Below are 23,933 nucleotides of genomic sequence, written 5' to 3'. Positions count from 1 at the left end.
ATAAAAATAATAAATGCAGAAGTTTCAGTCCTTGGAGTTCTGAAGCTGCTGAAATTACTTAAACATCATTTTAGGTTCTTTGGCAAAAGGCAGTGCATCTAGAAAACTAACCAGGCAGGCTATTCAGAATGAAGCACCAATTCTGATGAAGGATACTGAGTGTTTTTGTTCCTTAATAGTAACATGTTGTGTTCTGACTATTGTAACAATTAAGGAGCTGTCAAACCTGAATCTTTCTCCCTGTTTCTTGTGTAAATGCAGAACTCTGTGCCATAGCGTATCAATGTTTATAAATCAAGCTAGTCCTTCATCCCGTTCTGAAAGTTTTACTCTATAAAGGAGTTGGTTGTAGCTAACATTTAGACTCTGTCCCTCAGTACACCCAAGGACTTTGATTTTGTTAACCTGTGAGACTGATACTGACTGGATTTTGGTATTCTTCTGAAAACTTGAGTAGGAAAGCTCTGCCACTTAATGATCTCATCATGACTTTTGATGTTTCAGTGATAGGTCTTCTGTAAGTTCTGTAGTGTAACTGTATAAATAAGCATGCTTGTTAACTGCATCCGAATCCTGATGATACAGTTTTCATTTCCTAGTTTCACACCTGTGGCTGTCATGAGGAATTCTTGAGAAGGGGCATCCTTGCTGGTCTTTCCAGGTTGCCTAACTGGCAGCCTGAACTGCCCTTTTCAAAGCCTGACCCAGGCTTGGAGAACTGAGAAGCTGAAGCTTGGCACGGTGGGTTTGTGGCTACCCTGCTCGGTGTGTTCTGATTCAGCACACTGTGAGCTTGACTGCAGTTCTTCACTCCAAGCGTGACTTCCTCTGCTAGATTCATGGAAAATGCATTACTGCTCGCTGTGAGTAGCTTCTTGCAATGAAAGCCAGTGTGTGTGAGGGGAAGCAAAGTCGTACTAGGCACTTTCTTGAGGCAGATCACAGGTTAAGTGCAATGAAGTTATTGTAAAGTGTGTGTAGTAGTGAACAATTTCTCTGGAATACCAGGAGCTCTATGACAGGGAAACCTGCTTGCGGCAGTCTGCACAAACAGTGTTGCATTGACAGTCACAGCATAGTGGCACTGCTAACTGTATCCCATGCACCAGACTCTGGAAACTGTGTATTTGTTGTGCGATAAGAGGTTTGGCCAGACTTGGCATTAAATTTTTTTCTGTGGTCGCTTTTATGCCCAATTAAGAGGGAGAGAGGCATTATTAATGATCTGATCGTTGTACAGCAGAATGTCTACGTACACCTTTCTCCAAAACTGCGTGTCTTACTGTTCATGATTGTTTTGTTCCTGATTCTTTAGTCTTAGCACCAGTTTTCTTAATGGAGAAGAAAACTGGAGATGAGATGACATCCGACTTCAAACAGAACCCCACAAACATGATGTAGGTGCAGGGGGCCTCTGCACTAAGTACTAATCAGTGCTAATCTACTGATCGACTTCTGCCTCTGAATGACTTGCTAATGTTGGTGTAGCCAAAAATACCTTTGCAGTCTAACAAGTTGTGATGTGAGGAAGTCCTGACCCCACGTTCAGAGTTCTCCAGTGTAGTTTTTAGAATTTTGACTTTGATAATTAAGTCACTTCTGTTATTGAAGGAGGAATGAAGACAACTTTACTGTCCCAGTTTATTTTTGAATTTAGAGGAAAACAAAAACAAAGCCCCCAAACTTTTTTCTATATGAAAAGAAAAGCGACGGTCTTTTTTAAGTACTAAGTTTTGTTAGTAACAGTTGCTGGCTAATTTAACCTACCTATACAATATATATTTGTTTTCTTTAACGTAGCATCCTATTTGGTTGAGATACCTTAAATACTATCTGAACTAGTGCTGTCTTGGTGGGAGGATGTGTGTATACTTCAACTGGCAAGTGTCAATTTTAGGTAGCTTTTATTACGCTTCATGTATTTGAGTTTAGTTTGATGTTAGGAATTCTCTGCTCATAAGTTTTAGTTAGAGTTTGAATATGCTCAGCTTCTTACTGGGAAGATGTTCTGGTACACATTACTTCTGCTTCGGGAAAAATACTTTCTGAAATAATACTATGGAATTTTGAAGGAAATAAATAATGGTATAAGATTTTTTTTTTTACTAGGGATTAAGGCCGAAGTTTTGTGGTTCCAAATATGTCCTTTGTGTCAGTCCTTCGGATTGCATGTATGCCAAAAATGTCATCTACATCCTGGATGGAAATGTGCATGTTTTTATTATGATGGCTATTATATTTTAGGAGAGACAACGAGGATGAGTTTTGTTATAGCTGCACTGGGAAAACAAATTGTTGTCTTAGTTGTTTCTCCCTGCTACTTCCTCTTACATTTGATCTTTTCAGTAATTGTGTGGCTGTAGGGTTAGTAATTTAAGGGTTGAAAATTCATCCCATCTGATGAGATGGTGGGGAGGAATCCTGCAGTTCTACAACTGGAGCTCCGTCTTTACGAGTCATGTGAAGCTCAAATTATTGCTTCTGGTAAAATTATCTGTAAGATACAAAAGAGGTTGATTCTTTCCCTAAAAGTTATTGGGCTACAAAGAGCTAGACCTTTAATTTTTATACTTATCTGTGTAAAAAAACACCACCATTCTATTTATTTACTTAGGATGAATAACTTCTTGCTTTTCAGGAGACTGAGAAGTCTGCTGAACCTCCTCCTACCCTGTCCCCCTGTCGTGTCCCTCCCTTCTTTCCCCACCCAAGCTCTTAGGCTGTGGTCTTGGGTCTGTCTTTCTCAGTGTTTTCTTTCTGATGGCTTTCTTGGAGGAGTTGGTAGAGAGGGAAATCGTTTTTTGGGATAAATATCACAAGTCAGACAGCATAAACCACTGTGTGCTAATAACATAAGGTTGGTATCACCATTTTAAAGGCTCATCTTAATACTGCATCTGCTGCTTTTTTTTTTTGAGTATTGTATGTATTGGTGTCTACTTTCTCTAAATAAGCAACCTTTGTGCCAACTTAAACACTTGTCAGCTATTTGTAGTTCTGTCATAAACATGATGTCCATATGGTATAAACCGCATTGTCAGGATTTTGTTTTTGAGGCTGCCTGCAGTAATCCAGGTATACTTCTGCATGATTCTGAAATCAATATTTTGTGGTCATAAGATTTTTTTTCTGTTCTTAAGGATTTAAAAGTAAATCAGACATGCAGGTGTTACTAACATTGACTTTTTTGGTTAATTAGCTAAAAATAGTTTATCACATGAGAAATGTAACTTTCAGTAATGTTCTATTAAATCAGTTGTGTGGTGTCTTGGAGAACGGCTGCGTTCTAAAACCATTCCTTCAAGTTAAGGTGATCACACTTTTAATATTACAAATGAAAGGGTATGTTCATTAGGATGAACTAATGCTATGCTGTCCCTGTCGAGTTTCCTAAATGCTATTATTGTGTGTTAGATTTTCCTGTCAGACTCTTAGGAATGTGAGAGGTAATGTGCTTTCCATGTGGAGCTCCTATAGGCTTTCAGTGGAAGTTGAGTGTATTCCTCAAGGAAGAGGGTGTGCAGCAGTGTAGGCTACAGATCTTATGGGTAGTTCCTATTTGGAGTAGACACCTTGCTAAACTAAGATCCTGCTTATATTTTCATCAGTCTACCTAGGTGAGCTTAATGTTGAACATGAAATAATTTCTCCTTTATTCCTAACTCTTCCCCCCTCTCACTTTTTTGATACTCAAATATTATGGACTGAAATATAAAGTTGATGGAGGGGTTTAATGAAGTAAGCAAGCTATAAAGAAGGAAGTCTGGAGAAATAATAATTATGGTAACTATTTTAACAAAGCCTCTTTTTTTTTTCAGTTCACATGAGAGATCCCAATAATCAGCTTCATATAATTAAAAATCTGAAGATTGCTGTCAACAACATTATTACTCACCCACCTCAGCCCAGTGCCATTCGGAAGCTTTTGAATGAAGTGGTGTCCGTCAGTCAGCCTGCTGAAGGGCTGGTAGCTAACGTGATCACAGCTGGAGATTATGATCTCAACATTAGTGGTATGTAATTATATTGTATTTTTTTTGTAATTTAAGCTGAAATTTACTGTAAGGTTCCTAACCTTGATATCAAGTTTATGGCATGTATTAAGGTTGCTCTGAGGGTTGATCAGTTTTGAGTCGTTGTACTGAAGCTTAAATTAGCAAATATTCTTCTAGCATTTTATAAAAAACAAAACTAATTGAATGCAATTAATAACTCATAAGTTAAATTTGTTTCCCAGTGTTGTGGTTCTTGTGAAATTCTGTTAAAGCATCATAATATTTAAAAATTGAAAATATTCTTTCTTCGGTTTTATGATTACCTTACCAGATTAGAGGTTTTCCTTTTGTCAGAATTGAGACGCTAACCTGTTATCTTTGGCTGGATAAATACGAACACTGTTGGTACTAATGTATGGGTTTACTTTAAAGTTAGTCCTCCTGTCTTCTTCTGTTCGTCTCTTATTGCTTAATGCATGGAGTTCATGAAGTCGCTATAAACACTTGAAAGATAAGAAGATTTTGAGGAACAACATGCAAGTCTCTGCCTAATTTTTTTTTGCTGTGAAACTCCGTGCTTCGTATTTCACTGTCACAACAACTAGAACCTTCTAACAATGACTTCTTTCCAATCTCTAGGGGAAAGACATTGTGAATAATGCTAATTGAGAACTGATCTTGAGAGCTGAGAAGATTAAACTCCTCCCAATTAAGACCCTAATCTATTAAAGCCTTTGAGTACATACTTAATTCAAACCATGTATGCATTGCCCTGTTTAAACATGAGTAATTTATTTTACGTAGTTTGGCGTGCAGTAGGGAATTTGGGTCTGTTATAGGAAAAGAAAAGGTTTCCATATACTGTATATGAAAAATTCATGAGGATTAGTAGCTGATGTTGTCATAATGTTTTTTTTAATGTTGATGTTGAAAAATGTGTAATTCTACATCTTTGATTTCTAGTTTGCAAGCCGCATCCTCAACTTGATGCGAAATATTAATAGTAAAGGAAAAGACTTGACCCTGGAAATTCTAATTCTTGAGTTTCTTCTGCAGACTGTAGCCTCTTTCAGTTTCTGTGCCCATTCTCATCGAAGAAACTGGTTTATTTGCTTGCCATTTTAATATGGAAACTTTTTTTTGGTTGGAAAGTCTGTTTGAATTCTAGGGATTAAAGCCATTCTACTTTCTTGAGGTCATCTAATGAAGAGAATGTTCTAAACTGAGGCTGTTAGAAATATTACAGAAGTGGGGGGAGGGAGAGAACTGGTAATAGTTTATCAAGCCAGACAAGCTGTGGATGCCCTGGTAGTGTTCAAGACCAGGTTGGATGGGGCTTTGGGCAACCTGGTTTAGTGGGAGGTGTTCCTGCCCATGGCAGGGGGATTGGAACTAGAGGATCTTTAAGGTCCCTTCTGACCCAAACTATTCTGTGTTTTTATGATTATTTGTAGTTTTGGAAGCAAGTAGCTCTCCTTTTGTTTTCCTTATTTGCTTCTGAAGCCTCAGATGCGATAATTCTCACGCATTATTGTATTCTGTCTCAATGGTTAGGTTCTTATTTCTGTTCAAACTGGCTGTATGCTTGGTTGAGAGAGGAGGGAGTATAATCTATTTAATATTGTGCACAAGGACAGAAGCATGTAATGATTTTGTAGTTCTATGGTACGCCTTCTTAAGGCTTTAGCACGAAACACTAGCACAGTGTCCTAGATGATGAAATTTGAATCCCATTGCGTTGTAGGAGGATGTATGGAAGTCTCTATTTGTCAGGTAGAGTCTTCTTCTTAGAAAAACTCTGAATATTTCCTAAAAGTTTTTTCTACATTGTTAAAGCATTTTATTAAAAAATGATGGAAGCATTCATTCCTGGCCATAAAATGCACGTCTGTGTGTGTTTTTGCTTGGAAACGTGAAATACACTGATCTCTTTAAATTTTCTGCTTTTTTGGTAAATTATTATTCTAGGGTAGCAATATTGAAACATATTTCCTTGATCTTTAATGATGCAGTATATTCAGAAGGAGTATATAAAGAGATGGCTTAAGAAAACCATGTTATGGGTATTAGCTGCACTGGGATCATGATACTGCAGTTTTTCAGAAAAGTTTTGGGACTGCTCTAGTGAACTGTTCTAATTGGTTACAGTTGTTTTTTGTTGCACTTGTTAATAGTTGCATTCGTAATTCCATAATCTTCTTGTACTGATGGACCTGGTTGATTACTGGAAGGGCGCTTGCTTTCAGCCATGCATGCCTCTCCAATGCACTAGTGTGTGTGTGTGTGGGGGGGGGGGCAGGGAGCGGAAATGATCCTGCTAAAGGACTTGTATTTTTCTTCCAAGTAGCTTTCAGCTGGATCACTTCTGTGACTGTTTAGGGCATGATGCTAACTCTGGTGTACAGTAATTCAGGAATATGACAGATATAAGGGACAATGTTGGGGCAATCGCTTTCAGCAGTGAACCTCTTCAGTTCAGCTGTAGTTCATTACTACAGGCTGAGAAATCTCACGAATTAGTGGCTTACTCCAAATAGAAAAATAGAAATATATCTTTATATAATTCTAATCTCTACTGCTTCATAGACTTCTGTTATTCAGGCCTAGAATTTGGGTGGAACCAGAAATATATACTGGATCCTATTAAAGTACCTTGTGAAATGTGGAGGAACCTGAAATGCTCATGACTGAGGTTATCTGGAATCATATGCCTTTAGTCCCTGATGGGCATGCATGGTATAGATTTTCTACTTCATGCTACCAGAGCGTAAAAGCCAATAGTGTGTTTGCACCTGACCCTTGTTAGTGTAATAATACCGTGTTTTTTCTATCAGATCGCTCAGTTAAGGCTAGTGTTCCTTGGTACAGTAATTGGAAAGAGACACTGATGGAACTGAACACATCCACGTTTTATTCAGGTATTTTTTTTGTGGTTGGTGCCAACTTGCCAAATTGCCCTCTATTCCTTTTTCCATATGCTCCATCCACCTTTCCTTACCATCTGCTACAACTGTTTAGCACCTTTCTTGGCGTAGATGTGTGTTCCTCCATTTTTTTCCCTAAAATAATAAAAAAAATGGTGGTGGTTGTTTAATTTTTCTTACGGTCGCATTTCTACTGCTGTTAACATAAATTGTTTGGTCTTTCCATGGAGTCCAGTAAGTGCCTAGCTGGGGCAGGGGAATGATCTGATGCTGTGAAAGCACTGTCTTGTTTGATCCTATGGGAATGCCTGCTGTCACTGTTCTGTATTCCAAATGCAAATATTTTCCTGCTTCTCCCTAGAATTTCCTTCTCACGGGATAGTGGCACTCCTTAAATTGAAACTGAAGAGTTAACTGTACTAGAGCAGGTGCTTCTGCTATATTGATACTTTTTGTGGTGTATGACTTAAAAACAAAACACTGTGTAGCATGTCTTTAAGATCTGTTTCTACCGAAATGCATTGGCTATTGACCTCTCAATTTGTAGACCACAACATAGAGGTTCACTGTAAAGTAGCCAAATTTTGATGTTCTTTGGTTTTAAACATCAGCAAAGCTTATGCCCTCAGTTAATAGTAGCTATCCTTTAGTAGTGTCCATTCAGGTGCTTCTAAATACTTTCCTTTCTGAAGGTGCTAGCATACTTATTTGTGGAATTCATCTTGCTTAGTGAGGTAACTAAAAATGTGAAACCTAATGAAGTGGACTCTTTATTCTTAAGCTGTTATGTATAAACAGAAAGTACCAATTTCTAAACATGGTAGCAAGTTACTTAAACTTCAGTTCTTCTCGTTTAGCATCCTATAAACACATATTGGAAAAATGCAGACCATACAGGTCTGTGTTCCTAAATGACAGTGTTGCTATGCACTGCTGAAATTTGTGTTATATGTGAAACTTATATATGTTACATTTGAAATTTTTCTCAGGCACTGTTTTTGTTTTGAATGCTGTGCGTGTTTATTTAAATATCAAGCGTGAATTATTAACAGCATTCATTCAAACGTTTTAGGGCTGTAACGTTTGTTGTGGCTGTGTTGAGGAAATTCAGTTGCCTTCCACTTCCAAGGTTCTTACTAGACTGAGTGAGAGGGTGAAAAATAAATGTAATGCATTCCAGTTTGTGGATCTCTCAGACTTAAACTTATTCGCTTGGGTTCAACAGAAATAGAAAACTGAATAGAGCTTGAAACTAAAATGTACGTAGTGTTTTTACCCTAGTAGTTTGTAGAACATTGTAGAATTTGAATCTGATTTACTACGAGGCTTTGTTATATGTGTGAAAAATATGGATTAATCACTTTCTCATGGTTTGTTTTTAATAACAATCTGTTTTCCTTTATTTAAATAGCTGGAATATATATACGTTAGTCTTAGTAAAGCCAAATGATTTTTCACACCATAAATGAGTGTTCAAAGAGCAGCTGGTTAGAAAGACTAGTCAAAAGCTAGCCATTTGCCTCCTATTGATCTTTTTATAAAGTTATATGTACTGACTACTAGACTGAGTTCAGATGTATAATGTATCTGAACCTTGTGTGGATGAAGCTGATATAAGATGGCCAGACAATGTAAGATTAAACAAAAAGCATTAACTTAATGCACTACAAGAGAATTGCAATGTACAAATTAAACTCAGTTTGTTGAAGTTGGCTAAGAAATCAAGTGTTTGGGAGGTGGCAGGGGGAGGAGAACAAAGCTTTAGAACTACTTATGTGAATTAAATCAAGGAATGTACTTGGGGCTGTATGTGGAAAACAAATACCTTCAGAACTTAATGCATTTTCTGTACCAGTTACTGTTTTCTAGTTTGCAGGTGAGTTTACTCAGGGTTCTTACTGCTCAGTGAGAAGCCTGGTTATTAAAAATGGACTAACTTTTCTCTGGTCTTTTTTTCAACTTAGGTGAAGGAGTTGCAGAATTGAGATGGCATAAAACAGGCTTGAAAGGAGAATGATTGTTTCGTGGCTAGACTGTTGTTGTGGAAAGAGACAAGATTAAGTTCACACGTTCTTTGTATATCCCAGGCATGCTTGGCTTTCTTTGACTTGACACTCTTAAATTTAAGTCCCTGTTGTAAAAGACCATTTGAACATGACAGGTTAACATTATAAGGCATTGATGGCACAACTTAGATCTGAGCTTTCAGCTTTTTGGATCTCTGCTTGGCCAGCTAACAACGAACTGTTGCTGTTTTTATTTATTTTAGCAGAGAGGAGGAAGGGGACTACTGTAAAGCCAAATTACAACACCTTGCAAAAAAGCTGGCAGGATAGGGTTTTGGTAATCCTTAGTTCCTTTGCATAGTCAAAAATTAATTTTTTCTTCTCAGTCAATCGTTATATATCCAGCCAAGGCAAATACAATGATCATTAGAAGAACTTGTTTTTTTTTCTTTCCCAAGCCTCTGTGGTTTTAGAGGGGTGGTAAGGTTCTTTAACAAGGACTGAATGTGTGAGCCTGAAATGCTGAAGAAGTTAGTGCTTAAGATGCTATTCAGTTTCACAGGATTTAATTCAAAGTGTTTCTCCTACTTGTGTATATTTTTGATGTTTTCATTTTACACTGTTTTCCCCTTCTTTTCCCTCCCATGCAAACCTTGTCAGAGTTTGCAAGTTTTACTTTTAGGCGTAGTATTTTGTATTTCCTTTTTATAAATGACTAAATGCTAATTTGGCTAAATAATTAAATTTGGTCTTATCTTATTTTGTGTTTCAGCTACTACCCCTTGGTTTGAGTCTTACAGAGAGTGCTTTCTTCAGTCCATGCCTGCATCAGATCATGAGTTCTTAAACCACTATGTTGCATGTATCCTTTGAGCATTACAGACATCTTTTGGTGGAGACTGTTACAGATGGCTGCAGAAATGTAATGCAGGAGACTTTGAAACTTTGGAACAACTTTTTGCCACAGTGGTTTGAAATGTACCCTTTTCAATATGTCCAACTATACAGACTAATTTTGTAAGGGGTCCAGGTTTTCTCTGTAGTAAAAGCCACACTTTAAACTGAACTCTGAGCTAATACTTGTAACACTTTAAGATGAGCGAGTTTCTGCTATAACTCTTTAGGTCCTCAAGCACAACAGAGGCTTGTGTGCACGGGATGCACCTGCAGCCTTTTATAGCTTTTCTAGCAGATGGATGGGGGAGGCTGGGAAGGGTGTGTTGAAAAAACAGTGGACTTTTAGCTGTATTGGACAAAAAGTAGTCTGGAAAAATGCCTAAACGCTTTCAGTGTTTTTGTTGCTGTGACTTAATCCTGACTTGTTTGCCTGCAGGAAAAATAAAAATATGTATTGTTTCATAGTGTAGCTGGTGTTAAGCTGAACAATAAAGATAATGCTGAAGGTTTCATAATACTTTGCTTCTAACTTTTAACTAATTAACAATTTCAGCATGGTATACCTCTGTACAAATTTTGACAGAATCTTGTACAGAATTAATTTGGCAAAATATTGAATCTGGCCTTTGCAGTAATGTAAAGTACAATTTGCTTTCTGGCCTCTCTGATTTAATGCCTTTAATTTGGTGAATACGTGTGGCAGAGCAGGTTGTTCCTTATTAATGATAATGGAGTTGCATTGAGGTAAAAGTTAGAACATGTCCGTTTTTTACTTAGTAGGTGTTGCTGTGTTTATGAATACTGGCAGTTGTTATTGCTCAGGTGATGCCCAAAAAAGCAAGTCCCAACTCTTTGAACATTGCAAAGTGAGCATTGAAGTGAACTTCAGTTATATTTCTACAAAAAAGTTTTACATGGGACCTGGATTTGAAATATGATGAACTATTAGCTGTTATATGTCAGATTAAACTTGGATTTAGTTTCAGAACTGGAGCTAGTTCCTGTTTTATTTTAGTTACAGATGTTAACAGTTAGTTGACTGTTTAAATAGTGTTTTTTATTGAGACTTAGGCGAAGTTCTAGTTGCGCTTGCTTTTATGGCAGTGTATTTTATAGGTTTAGAACAGAATGAGTGCAGTGTTTATATGCTGCTTATTTTATCATCAGTGGCTGTTCCTGGGCTCTTTTGGTAAATGTCCTTAATGTGAATTTAGGTATGCTTGTAGTTTCTTCTAGTGAACCGGAGCCTGTGGAGCAATTTCTGAAGCTGTCTCAAGAGCAACATAGAATTCAGCATAGTAGTGAATATATGTATCCAAAATGGTTTATACCAAACACGCTCAAATACTACGTGTTACTGCACGATGTAAGCACGGGAGAAGAGCAAAGGTGGGTCTTCTGCTTTCAGTGAATTTACAGATATATGTTTTGACTGGAATGCTTGCATCTATAAATTGCTGTTGAGATTAGGCATACAACAGAATCTATTAACCAGTATGCAATTATCAAGGCAGACTTCATTAAATAGTATTTTTAGGTCTAATTATTGCATTCACATAAAATAAAAAGAATCAGTCCCAGGTTCTTGAAGTAGAAGCTTTCTTTGCTAGCTCACTGAGTAAATTCTCAGAGATAGTTGGTTTAACTCTTGCATAAAACACCAGTTAAATTTTTTTTTCTTCTTAAACCTTACATATAATAGTCTAGAATAACTTGTTGGGGTAGACACTTAGAATTGGTTTAATATCAAAATGAATAGATGTTGCTGTATTTTTTTTTCAGAGCTGACACCATTTATGAAGAGATGAAGCAGAGGTATGGAACTCAGGGTTGCTATTTGCTGAAAATAAATTCGCGGGTGTCTAACAGAGGAACGGATGAACAGATACCAGATCCTTGGAGTCAGTACCTTCAGAAAAACACTATCCAAAACCAGGTATTGTGGCGTTTTTAAAACAAAACAAAACAACAACAAAAAAAACACCTAAGGTGCATATTAATGCTCATTTTAGTTGCGTTAAAATTTTCCTAGTTTTATGCATATGGTTTTACAGAATAAGCTAATAGGTAGAAGAGACTAAGGCAGTTATGTAAGATTTAGTTTTTTTTTAACCTGACTCATTTGTGAGGAGATTAGGTGAGTCCTTTTTCAGAGAGCTGTCCTCTATGCTACTTAGTGACTCTTAGAAGCACAGAAGTGCTAGACTGAAAGGAATGTGGAAATAGTGGACTCCTGAGGTTGCCTGCAATGCATAAAGCAGAAGTCTTATTTGTAGTAACCTTTTACCTTCATTTTCATAATTTCCAGAATGTTTCAATTTACGGGTTCATGTAGTTCACTAAAAAATATGGCTGTTTTTTTTGTGGTAACTTTTTGCAGTCAAGTATAGCCTGTCATTTGCTAAGATAGCAAATGGTAGTGTATGTTCAGAGTTCTGGGTTATGTTTGCCATAAATGTCTATTTTTGACTTCAAGACCAAAAAAAGTGCCTTTTTGAATTTGCTTTTTGAGTGTACTGCAGTTCTAACAGTATCTGATTAAAAGATGTTTGTGGAATCATAGTTTTTTACCAAACCTAGCTGGCACTGGAAAATCAAAGCTATTCATATTCTGTAAGCTGTTAAGAGGAGCAGTGAGTAATGTTCCACCATAAACTAGTTAATCTTCATTTTTTTTTGTTCCATGTCAACTATTCCACGTTGTATGTTGTTTTTTTTTTGAGTTTGTTCAGGAGTTGCATTAGGGAGCATATTTTTACTGCTTTAGGCATTGCTCTGTAAGAGTTCCAATTAGCTGCTGGAGCTGCTTGCTTTAGTTGACAGTGAAGCTATTTTGAGCAAACCAGAAGAAGCTTGCTTCATCTGTTGGTGATTATAACTTTCATCTTTACAATAGGTTGGGACCTTAAAGGCTCAAAAAATGTTTCAGTGAATATATACGAACATTAGTTGAATGCACTTTCTTAATCTAGTTAACTGCTATAAAGTTAACAATTACTGTTGACTGGCTTTTGTGTGTATTCTGTTATTTGTAAAGTCCTAACTTTCTTTCCCTTCCGGTAGGATTGCTATGAAGATTGTTCTTATGCTGTCATTTCAAACAAGAGTACTGATCACTTGATATCGGATGGCTTAGATAATGAAATTAAAGGTATTTATATAACTTCCATCAAACTTTTGATGTGATAACTTTTATAGAGCTGCCTTGTCTGTGGTAGTAATTCTTTGAGTGCTGGGCAGGTTCTGCTGTGCAATTATATATACTGCTATGTTAAGTGTTAACTATATTGGTTTAAAACTTCATGAATATTTTGAAAATTAATTTTAATACATTGAGATAAAGTTCCATAAATCTACAAACTTAATCAAGATATGGGATAAATGTAAGGTAGCCCACAAACTGAGATTGGAAAAAAGTTTGTAATTATAAACTTCGTGTTTTGTTAGGAGATTATAAGTAATGATTTCCTCGATGCTTAAAGGTAGTAACTGTATGTCAACAAATGAAAACATGATGTTGATTTAATAGACTGATGTTAACTGGGGGCTGTATCTTTAATGAGATGGGTATTGATGTATTAGGCTTTTTTGAAGACTGAGCATATTGTCTCCAAACTCTGACAATTAATAATTTGCTTTCACAGCTCGGCTTTGCTTAGTGCTAGCAAGGCCCAGATAAAGCAAACTGATATATCGAAAGGAGATTATAAATTTGAGGACTATTAAAATCTGAGTGAGTAGGTGTCTTGATCTAGTTTGGCTAGCTAGATGCAAAAGCAGTCACCCTTCTTATTGAAGTAAGGGGACTTCCTCTGAAGTTCTTTATCACCATGATTGCTCAGAAAGGCACGGAAAACTAGAGTTTTTAACCTTAGAAATAGAAAAGAATAATTTGATCCATGGTATCCACTGTAGCAATTGATGCGTGTCCATCTTTTCATGAATATTTGACTTTAAATTTACTGTTTCATTGTTTTCCTTCTGTACTGTTGATACTAATCAGCATATTTGGGAATTCTTTGCACTCTAGACTAGAACTGAAAACATACTTTCTGAAGCACGTTGCGTTTCCTGAGACTTGCTGAGCTTTCTTAATTTCAGGAGTGACATAATATTCACGTAGTTCTCTGCTGATTCTGATCTGTAGTGCAGAATGGTTGAGTAGCTCTGCTTGACAGAGTTATAAATAAGGAAAACATTAAGGTTCATAAAAATGACATTTAAAACCATAAATACTTCAGTAACTTCATACAAGGATTTTGGTGTTTCAATCTCTTACTAGATGGCCTGTCAAACAACTTCAAGACTCATCCCTTACAACTGGATCATCCCAGCGGCAGTTTGGATAGCACTGATTACTTGAAGGCTACTACATCACTGCAGGAGTCAAAGAAACTGAACTCCGGAATGCCTCATGGTGCTTGTTTAACACTCACAGATCATGATCGAATTAGGCAGTTCATACAGGAATTTACATTTAGGGGACTTTTGCCACATATAGAGAAGACAATACGGCAACTCAATGATCAGGTCAGTTCTGGAGGAATGGTAATTCCCTGTGGAAATGGTAATTCCCTGTGGAAAATTCGTCATTTGTGGGACTTCTCTGAAAGAATAACACTGTGTAACCTTGCTCGCAGGTGTAACTAGCACACTTGACACTGCAGAACAGTGTTACAATGTGGTGATGCTCCCCATGGTGATGGGGAGAATGCTCTCTCTTGAAATATACCAGAAAGTAGGTACTCTGCATTCAAGCAAATGCATCAGATTTTTTTTTCTGGATTGAGATATCTGAAGTTTTACAGCAGCAGTAAACAGTTTTAGACAGCTGAGGTTCATTAAATGTGGATTACGATGTCTGTCAATCAGTGATTCACTCCAATGATGTGTTCTTTTCACTTTTTTCTTCCCTCTGTTTTCTTGAAAAAAAAATAGAATTTGGAAAGTATTAATGGAGCTTGGATTTGTAGTTGGGTGTAACTTATTTATATCCTTTGCAGTCTAGTATTCTAATTTGTTGTTTTCTTGCAGTTAATATCCAGGAAAGGCTTGAGTCGATCATTGTTTTCTGCTACTAAAAAATGGTTTAGTGGCAGTAAGGTTCCAGAGAAAAGTATAAATGAACTGAAGAATACTTCTGGTTTGCTGTAAGTTATTTCAGTCATTACCTTTGAATCAAAACAAAAATGTACCTCTTTCTTAGGAGGGGAAGCCCATGTTTATTAATGGTATTCCTCAAAGTGGATTGAATCATCAGTACTGTAAAAGACTTTGGTGGAGCAATCACACGAAGTACTCTGCCTTGTTTACAGCTTTATATTTGTGTGGTTTGTCTTAATTGTCTTAAGGCTCATAATCAAACTGTTCTTCATTTCAACTTTCTATTTTGAATTTGTAAGTATGGCTTGCTTCCTACAAAGTCTTACAAACAAATTATGTGAAAACACATTGAATTTGCACTAAAGATTTGTATATACTTGACTGACCAAAAGTTACTGATACTAACAGAGGACATAAAATTGCTTTGTATTTTGGTGTAAGGCATAGTTTTTTCTAAGATTTTTCTTTGTTGAAGAGAAGTGGGGATAAATAACTACAGCTAGGTGAACAGTCTGTAAAGTCTTATTTTTCCTTCTCCTACAGGTTTCTTTAGCTCTAGCAGTTAATCGTAGTGAGCAGCTTCAGTGATAGCTGCATACTTGTTTCAGTGTTTCATTCAGAGGAATGCTTTCTTTGAATAGTAGTGGGATAGTGAATCTTGTTAATCAGAAAGTAGGCTGCGAAACCAAGTTTCCCATGGCAGAAAGGAAGCAGCTTCACTTTTCTTAGTAAGTTGTTTTTTGGTAACGTTGAAAGTACTGCAGTTTTTATTTCTTCTATCTGAATAGAAATTAAGATGAGAATAAAGTATGTCTTGCTCTATATATTGAAATTATGGCTTTAAATTGAAGTGTTTGTATTTATAGGTATCCACCAGAAGCACCAGAACTTCAAATCCGGAAAATGGCAGACTTGTGCTTTTTGGTGCAACACTATGAACTTGCATATAGTTGTTACCATACAGCAAAGAAAGATTTCTTAAATGATCAGGCAATGCTTTATGCAGCTGGAGCGCTGGTTAGTACTTCACAGTCTAAATATTCTATGACCTTTTTGCTATAATTTCTGATATATGTCTGGAAGTAACAAAACACAATCTCTTCCTTCCACATCCAAATTTATAATGGTCTTGCCAAACTTGCTGCGTATCTTCAGCAAGTCCTAAAGTATTCTCAAAGCTGTTGGCTGTTGTTTTATGAAGGGAATAAAAGCGTGAATAAAAATTGGAGACTTAATTCTTAAAATGTAAAATACAGAAAGGAGAATACTTATAGTGTAACCTCTAGCAAAATGGGTCTTTAAACTTGTCTAATAACTCAAGTGGGTCGGAAATAACTCTATAGTATATCCTTTAATAATTAGTCTTGACTTCCTGGCAAATTTATCACTATAAATATGGTGCTGTACAATTTTTTATTAAGATTTTTGAGGGGTGTACTTTGGGTATATCTTCACAGTGTAGTTCATCAGTAATAACATTCTCAATCATTAATTCTTAAGAATGGAGATGTGGGACTGAAATAATTCTCAATAAGATGAGTAAGAGCACTGGGAAAGACAAACAATTTTTAACAACATTGAGGAGCTGATTCGTAGACTTTAGTCTAACTCAAATTTGAAACTTTGCTTTGTAGACCTATGGAATTTTTTTTGTACACAGTTCCCTCTTGAATTAAAACCTTTAAGTAGATGTGTATTTTTTTTGCAGTATAGACAGCTGCACTGCATTTTGCTAATCTCAAAAGATACCTTAATTCCTTAATGAATGGTGTATAGAGCTCTTAATTTTTGAAACCTACAGTCCCTAATTACTGTGGAAGAACAGTTTGCTATCCTGCCTTTGCCCTGTAAGGAAAGAACTATAATTTCAGAGGATGTGTTTAATAGAGTAGAATAACACTTCATTTCCTTGGAAGTTGAAGAGTGAAAAATTTCCTTTAAGCAAGACTTAGAAAACAGTCCTCATTTTAAAAATAAATGCAACTTGATCAGAAATATTATTCCTGCAGTAGGAAATTTGCCTCTCAGACTTATAAAGCAGTACTGAATCATTGTTGCTGCATACTGTTGAGGTGTGCTATCAACTGAAAACACTTGTGTAAATGTGTATAACTTTTGCTGCTGTTTAGTTGATTACAAGCAGAGCTGTTAAGTAGACTATTTTATTAAACCTTCTATCAGTTACAGTATGTAGGGTGCACTCTTACATGCCAGTAATTGATTAAATAAATATTTTAAGACAGTAGCTGTTGAGATGTGTTCATCAGTGTTTTGAGATTTACAATGTGTTGAAAACATCTACACTGACAGTTCTGACTCTTCCTTGTAGGAAATGGCAGCAGTATCAGCTTTTCTTCAGCCTGGAGCTCCTAGACCTTATCCTGCTCATTATATGGAAACAGCAATTCAGACGTACCGAGATATCTGCAAGTATGTTGTTTACTTTCATGCTGATCCTATGAAAGATGAACTAGTTGGTAGCTTAACTTTCTTTCTGCAGACAGCAGCAGGTAACTAAAAGATCAGAAGTTGATAACCTCTTTAAAGAGTAAGTTATGTTAGCTCATCTAGGAACGAGACTCATGCTGTTCTTAACAGAGTACTTAGTAAATTTGTTTCTGGTAGTTGGGCTTCTTGTTTGTGAGATCATTTAGTTGTCAGTTGCATTATTTTAGTTGGTGTTTTATAAATATGATATGCTCAAAGGTTTTCTAGCTTTGACTTAAAAAAGGTGCTGTTATAGGAGGATGAGAAGGAGGATGAGAAACTTAATGGTACAAGCTCATCCCCTACAAAACACAGGTTGACACTTATCCTTTTTAAATTCAAAAAGGATAAACAACACCAGTCTGTAATGTGGAGGAAACTTGTCAGACTTGAGGTAAAAAGTTTTCCAATGTTTCTTTTCAATAAATATTTAATATATTTGTTTTTGCTTTAGGAACATGGTTCTAGCTGAACGCTGTGTACTTCTCAGTGCTGAAATCTTAAAAAGTCAAAGCAAATATTCAGAGGCAGCTGCTCTTCTGATTCGTTTAACCAGTGAGGTAAAGCACTAGTTTATTCCACTCATGTCCTCCCTCTGCTTGTGGACTTACTGAAGTGCTTTTAGGTGACACTGATTCTTATCCTGGGGTACTTGCTATCCACTGATGGCAAATGGCCAATTAAAGCTTGAAGTGAAGAAAGCTGTTTATGCCGCAAGTGAAGAAATGAGTACTTCTATTTTTTTCTTTCAAGTCAAGTGACTTATTTGATGTCTTTAAACAGCTGCTAAATGTACATTTGTTGTTGTCTTTGGAATTAATTTTCTTTGACATCTGCTTAGCTTCTGTGTGTTGTACTTTGAATTTAAGAACTTGTGGGTTAAAAATATTAGCATGGCTTGCCAGAGTTGTGATGAATACTATCTCACATATAATCAGAAGTTCTAAATAGTTTAAGCAATGAAGCCATAACTGCAGCTTAGCTGCTATGAATCATTAGAAGCTTACTGTGTAAGTGAAAGCTAGCCCGAACACTTCTGTAATACTAATTGGTTTAAATTAAGCATGGAACTAGCTCTCAGCAGCCCAGAAAGGGTCTTGCTAAACTATTACTGGTATTACATTTGTTCCACACTCTTTCAGGCATCTTCTGTATAGCTTGGAGGAAAGTCTATCTAGCAGTTAGTTCTGGCTTTGTAGTCACCTGTACCGAATTTGATGCTTCTAAGAATTCCTGGAATTTATTAAGCATGGAATAAATTTACTTAGTTTTGTAAGTTATTCTCTCAAGTGTCTTTATAGCTTCATTCTTGCCCTTTCAACTTAAACTTGGAACCAAAATTCTGTGTGAGCAGTATAAGTTACATAAATATAAATACTAGTGGCTGTGTGCAATCGTTTTATTTCTTTAAATTATGTGTAGTATACTTTTGTTGCCTTTTGGCAGTTGCAAGGAAAATACAGGATACTGTGAAGTTGTCTCAGTATATTTGTAGTCCAGGCACATACTTAGACACTACTGATAACAGTAGAGTTGAGTACTGGTAAAATCAAATAGATTCTATTCTTATTGGTTGAAGTAATATAGCTGTGTCTTGGCATGAGAAGAAAAGGGGATAATAGTAAGGAATTGTATACTGTGAGGAAAGCATTCTGGTTCTTGTGATCTAAATTCACTAAGCTACATTTCCTCTATTTTCCCTTAATTTTATTAAGCCTTGAAATAAGACAATATCTGAAATTGAGGGAGAGAGGGAGGAAAAAGGGTAGCAGAGTCCTTCATAGCCTGAGTAAATGAAGAGGCAGAACATATTTATTGTAACTCACACTGGAGCTGGTTTATAAATGGGGATGGAGGGAGGTGATTGTTAACAGCACTTTTGGTTATCACTATTTATCACCATGCATGTGACAAAGTGAAAAATACTTCTAGTTTTCATTTATTTTTGTGTGCATACATATGTTTGTATTTAAGGCTTTTCGGCTTTACAGCAATGTTACATCCTTTTCCTGTTAGCATTAAAACAAGCTACTGTTACAGTTACATTTATATTTGATTTTGAGGCTAATTCTCCTTTTCCCTTTTAAATAGGATTCAGATCTTCGTAGTGCGCTTCTGTTGGAGCAGGCAGCACACTGCTTTATAAACATGAAAAGTCCCATGGTTAGAAAGTTTGCATTTCATATGATATTAGCAGGCCACAGGTTTAGTAAAGCAGGACAGGTAAGTATTATCTTTCCAGATGGCAAATATGATCGGTATTTGATACTTAACACATTTAACATGCCATTCAGATTATTAGTTTGGTAAAAGACATGTAGCTTCTGATAGTTTTGTGTTAGTTAAAACTATTGAGCGCAGTGATCTTCTGACAATGATTCCTGCCTTGGTCTTTTATATTTGTATTGGAAGTAATACTGAAGATCACTGGCTTGAAATTCAGTAATGCCTTTTTTTTAATTTCTGGGTCTCAGTTTTATCCCCAAATAGAAAGTCGTATTTCATTGTATAAGGGAGTATTTTTACTCTTGAGATGAATGAGTTGCAGGAGTTAGTTTTGTTAAATTCTATTAGAATAATAACAAAATTTAGAGATTATAGCTAAAGCACAAGGAAGACAGGATACTTTTCAGTGGAGTTTTAAGTGTATGAATAATACAAGACAAACTATAGTTGTCTGGCTGTGGATCGATTCTACCAATTAAACCAATCCAAACTAGTTCTACTTCCACTCACATTCCTGGGTAGGCAGCTCTGTGATAAACTCAGTTTGGACATGAATCATGTGCTTTGTGTCTCAGTTGTGCAGTAGACTCTATGGGCAGCTTGTTTGATTTCTGTTGAGGTTAGCCACTGGAATTCAGTTATGGGGCTGTCCACAAATAGTCAATTTCTTCTTACTTAAAAGCTGCAAACTTGTGATACAAGGTATCAATACAATTTGTATTTCAAGTCAATAATACAGAAGAGCCTAGGCATCAGATCTACATTTGAAACAAAACTGTGTGTGTGTATAGGGGTGGTGTTTTAAGACCTCCCCCTTCCTCCCCTCCAGCAAAAATAGTAAGAGTATTCTCCCATTTGGTTCTCTTCTTGCAGTAGGTTCTTTATCTATAGTTCTGACAATGCTACTGATAGGTATCTGCTCATAAGTTTTTTCCATTTTATTTTGTTTTAAATCTCATTCTTCTGCCTGGAAAACTGCATACATTTTGTAATGCTTTGACGTAATATTCAGGTAACAGCTTTACTGTTGCTTGTTTAATACTTGTAAGGATTCTGTTTTCCAGTAAATGCTTTTCAGTGTTACAGTAAACATACGCTATTTTTTTTTCCATATCTTAAACAGCAAAATATTAAAAACTACTGCAAAGTCAGACAGGCTGCTCAGCTACATACTGCAATATTAAATATTATCATATTAAAACATCCTGATATTAAGGGATTACTGCTCGTCCTCTGCTGTTGTTGCCATACTTACTTGAACATATCTTGGATTAATTCCTGTTAATGCTGTAAATAAGGGAATGTTTTTGAGAAGCTGAGACTTGCCTGTACAGTGACTACCTATGCAGATGTTCAGTGTGTAGACCTGGGATTGAATGCCCAGGTCCTGATGTATCCACAGTTAAGGAACTGTAGAGGTCATTGGGAGTAAAGCATCCATTTCATGTTGGCTGATGCAATTGATAACTTTGTCCTGTATGTACTCTAGGGGCTGTCTGTTGCTTTACTTGGTGTGAATTTTGTCCTAAGCATCTTTTTTTTACTGAAAAATTGAGTGGAGATGTGACATGAAGATTCAGTTACTAGAGTGAAATGTAATAAACGTAGTTTGTTCTAAGGCTTGCTAATAGACCTCTACAAGCTCCTGCAGTCAGTTCTAAAGCAATGCAGAACGGTATTTTTAAAACTAGTCTTGTTTTCTAACTTACAGTCTGTTACTGATACTGGAGAACGTGAACTTTATCTGCAAGCTAGGCACTGCAGTGTAGGAGCCAGCACTATTTCTGTGTTTAGATTAATGTTGACCAGGTTCTATGAGGTACAGTTCTGCAAATGTTGTTATGCTTAATATAGTGGGGATTGTGGTAAATAACTTTCTGACTTGCTGTTCAATCTTCCTGGTATTACAGTTGCAGTGCTTGGTTAATGGGACTGTCTGAGAAATAATCTTGTTTTTTTTCTTTCAGAAAAAACATGCCTTACGTTGCTACTGTCAAGCCATGCAGGTTTATAAGGGCAAAGGCTGGTCTCTTGCAGAAGATCATATTAACTTCACTATTGGTCGCCAGTCCTTTACGCTTCGTCAGCTTGATAATGCTGTGTCTGCATTCAGGCATATTTTGATCAATGATAGTAAACAACCTCCAGCTCAGCAAGGAGCTTTTTTAAGAGAGTATCTTTATGTTTATAAGGTAAATGATTTTCTTTTAATTCCTGAAGTGGTCAGCAATTTCATTAATGGTAATTTTGTATTACATTACTGATTGATTTTCTGTCGCACTTGCGTTGTTCCAGGGTTGGTTTTTCTCTAGTTGATGTGCTTATTTTTTGCTTTAGGTTTCAAAGAGCAAATTTGCAGCATCTAATGTGTGTTAAGTTTATTTCCACTGATGAGTGTATGTTACAGGGAGTTTAGTGCTGATTATCTCCACAAAACTTGCAGTCTTCCAGTTGCTTAGTGTCTTTTAAAGCTTATAAACAGAATGTTTGTAGTATTTGCTATTTTATGTTAGACCTTTTTTGAGACTGGTATTTGAATCCACAGTGTGGTGAGAGTCTATTGAATGGTGGTGGTGTAGTGAATGTAGCTTATCAAATTCCGAGTTAGGCCTTGCACCATAATGAAGTTTGCAACAGCCATGCAGCCACAACAGTGGTTAGAGTACACAATGGAGATTGTTTTTTTTTTTTCTGTAAAGACTTCATGGACTTTAAGATCTTTTTGAGAGAGAAAATACTGCAGAAGACTGAGGCAGAATGAAATCTCAGAACAGTTAACTGAAATGATTCATTTCATATTTAAAAATACTTGTTCAAGTGTTGAATGCTTAAAACTTGGTCTCCTTATCATTCAAACATTGGTAATGTGCAGCGTGTATGTTATGTGCTTTGATAATGACATGACACTATTTTCCTCCTTTACTCTAGAATGTAACCCAGCTGTCACCTGATGGTCCCTTACCACAGCTTCCTTTACCATATATTAACAGTTCAGCAACCCGTATTTTCTTTGGGCATGATCGAAGACCAGCAGAAGGTTAGAAAACTTTATGTAAACAGCTTAAAATTCATTTCTTATGGAACTAAAACCTATGCAATTTCTCTTCTTAAAAATCATTGTTACATAAAAAATAATGTGGCAAGGTAACTTCTGAAGTTGGATTTCAAAAAGAAAAGCTTCAGCTTAGCACCTACTCTCTAAATGTATTCAGACTCCTTGTGTAGATATGAAAACCTCATAGGCAATCGTACTGACTTTCATTATTTTTAATAGCTTGATGCTTCAATGCAAGTCCGTCATGAACTTCATGAAAGGGATTTAAATGCTTTAGTAAATGCTAGATGCTAGTGTCAGAGCTAGAAATTAGCTTTCCAGTTAACTTTCTCTAGGATGAAGTGTTTGAAACACCGATTCCTGAATGGAAAGCATGTTGAGTGGAAATTCTTGTGTAAACTGGGTCTGTACTCTGGTATAAAATAAAAATAAACTGTATATACTGCTAAGTATACTACATAGCATGCTAAAATCATAGAATTCCAATATTTGCACGTAAAAGTGTTCTCGGATCATCCTTGGTATCTTCTACATGTGCGTTTCAGAGTCATAGAATCATTAAGGTTGGAAAAGACCTCCAAGATCATCTGGTCCAACCATACCCCTACTACCAGTATCACCCACTAAACCACGTCCCTAAGCATCACGTCCAACCTTTCCTTAAACGCCCTCAGGGACAGTGATGCCACCACTTCCCTGGGAAACCCATTCCAATGCCTGACTACTTTCTGAGAAGAAATGTCTCCTAATTTCCAACCTGAACCTCCCCTGGTGCAACTTGAGGCCATTCCCTTTAGCCCTCTCACTAGTTATCTGCGAGAAGAGGCTGACCCCCAGCTCCCCACAACAAAGTGTCTGGCAGTCCACTGACTAGTTGATTAACTGTAATCTCAAAAGTGATGCTGACTGAGAACTGAATCTTTTTAACAATACTTGCTAAATTGCCAGTGCAGCCCTCTGCATTTGTTGTGTGCCACTGTTGTCGTTTTCTAAGATTGCCTTTCTATTATTAGGTGAAAAGCAGGCAGCAACACATGTGAGTCTGGATCAGGAGTATGACTCGGAGTCATCACAACAGTGGAAGGAACTTGAGGAGCAGGTTGTTTCTGTGATCAACAAAGGAGTAATACCTGCAAACTTTCAACCAACACAGTTCTGCTTAAATCGCTATTCAGATAACTCCAGATTTCCCCTTGCAGTGGTAGAAGGTAAAGCTGAGATTTATACAATTAGCTCACTT

General features: G+C 36.6%; 1 protein-coding gene across 4 annotated transcripts in view; it reads left to right on the top strand.

The window, feature by feature from the left end:
* TRAPPC8 (trafficking protein particle complex subunit 8) overlaps window positions 1-23,933 on the top strand; it is a 49,127-nt gene that overhangs the window by 1,340 nt on the left and 23,854 nt on the right. For 2 of the 4 annotated variants that reach the window (XM_040550291.1, XM_040550290.1), the window contains exons 2-16: window positions 3,819-4,013; window positions 6,830-6,913; window positions 9,698-9,787; window positions 11,037-11,211; window positions 11,605-11,758; window positions 12,886-12,973; window positions 14,105-14,352; window positions 14,857-14,972; window positions 15,792-15,942; window positions 17,255-17,355; window positions 17,867-17,972; window positions 19,504-19,635; window positions 21,606-21,830; window positions 22,567-22,675; window positions 23,707-23,901. In XM_040550291.1, coding sequence (XP_040406225.1) covers window positions 3,819-4,013; window positions 6,830-6,913; window positions 9,698-9,787; window positions 11,037-11,211; window positions 11,605-11,758; window positions 12,886-12,973; window positions 14,105-14,352; window positions 14,857-14,972; window positions 15,792-15,942; window positions 17,255-17,355; window positions 17,867-17,972; window positions 19,504-19,635; window positions 21,606-21,830; window positions 22,567-22,675; window positions 23,707-23,901 — 2,169 coding nt within the window. The remainder of the gene's footprint in view (window positions 1-3,818; window positions 4,014-6,829; window positions 6,914-9,697; window positions 9,788-11,036; window positions 11,212-11,604; window positions 11,759-12,885; window positions 12,974-14,104; window positions 14,353-14,856; window positions 14,973-15,791; window positions 15,943-17,254; window positions 17,356-17,866; window positions 17,973-19,503; window positions 19,636-21,605; window positions 21,831-22,566; window positions 22,676-23,706; window positions 23,902-23,933) is intronic. The other 2 variants (XM_040550293.1, XM_040550292.1) reach the window with 1 other exon arrangement.

Source organism: Cygnus olor, chromosome 2, assembly GCF_009769625.2.
Source record: "Cygnus olor isolate bCygOlo1 chromosome 2, bCygOlo1.pri.v2, whole genome shotgun sequence".
In the NCBI taxonomy this organism is placed as follows: domain Eukaryota; kingdom Metazoa; phylum Chordata; class Aves; order Anseriformes; family Anatidae; genus Cygnus; species Cygnus olor.
Note: the sequence above shows the minus strand (reverse complement) of the source record. Positions and strands in the feature narration are given on the sequence as shown.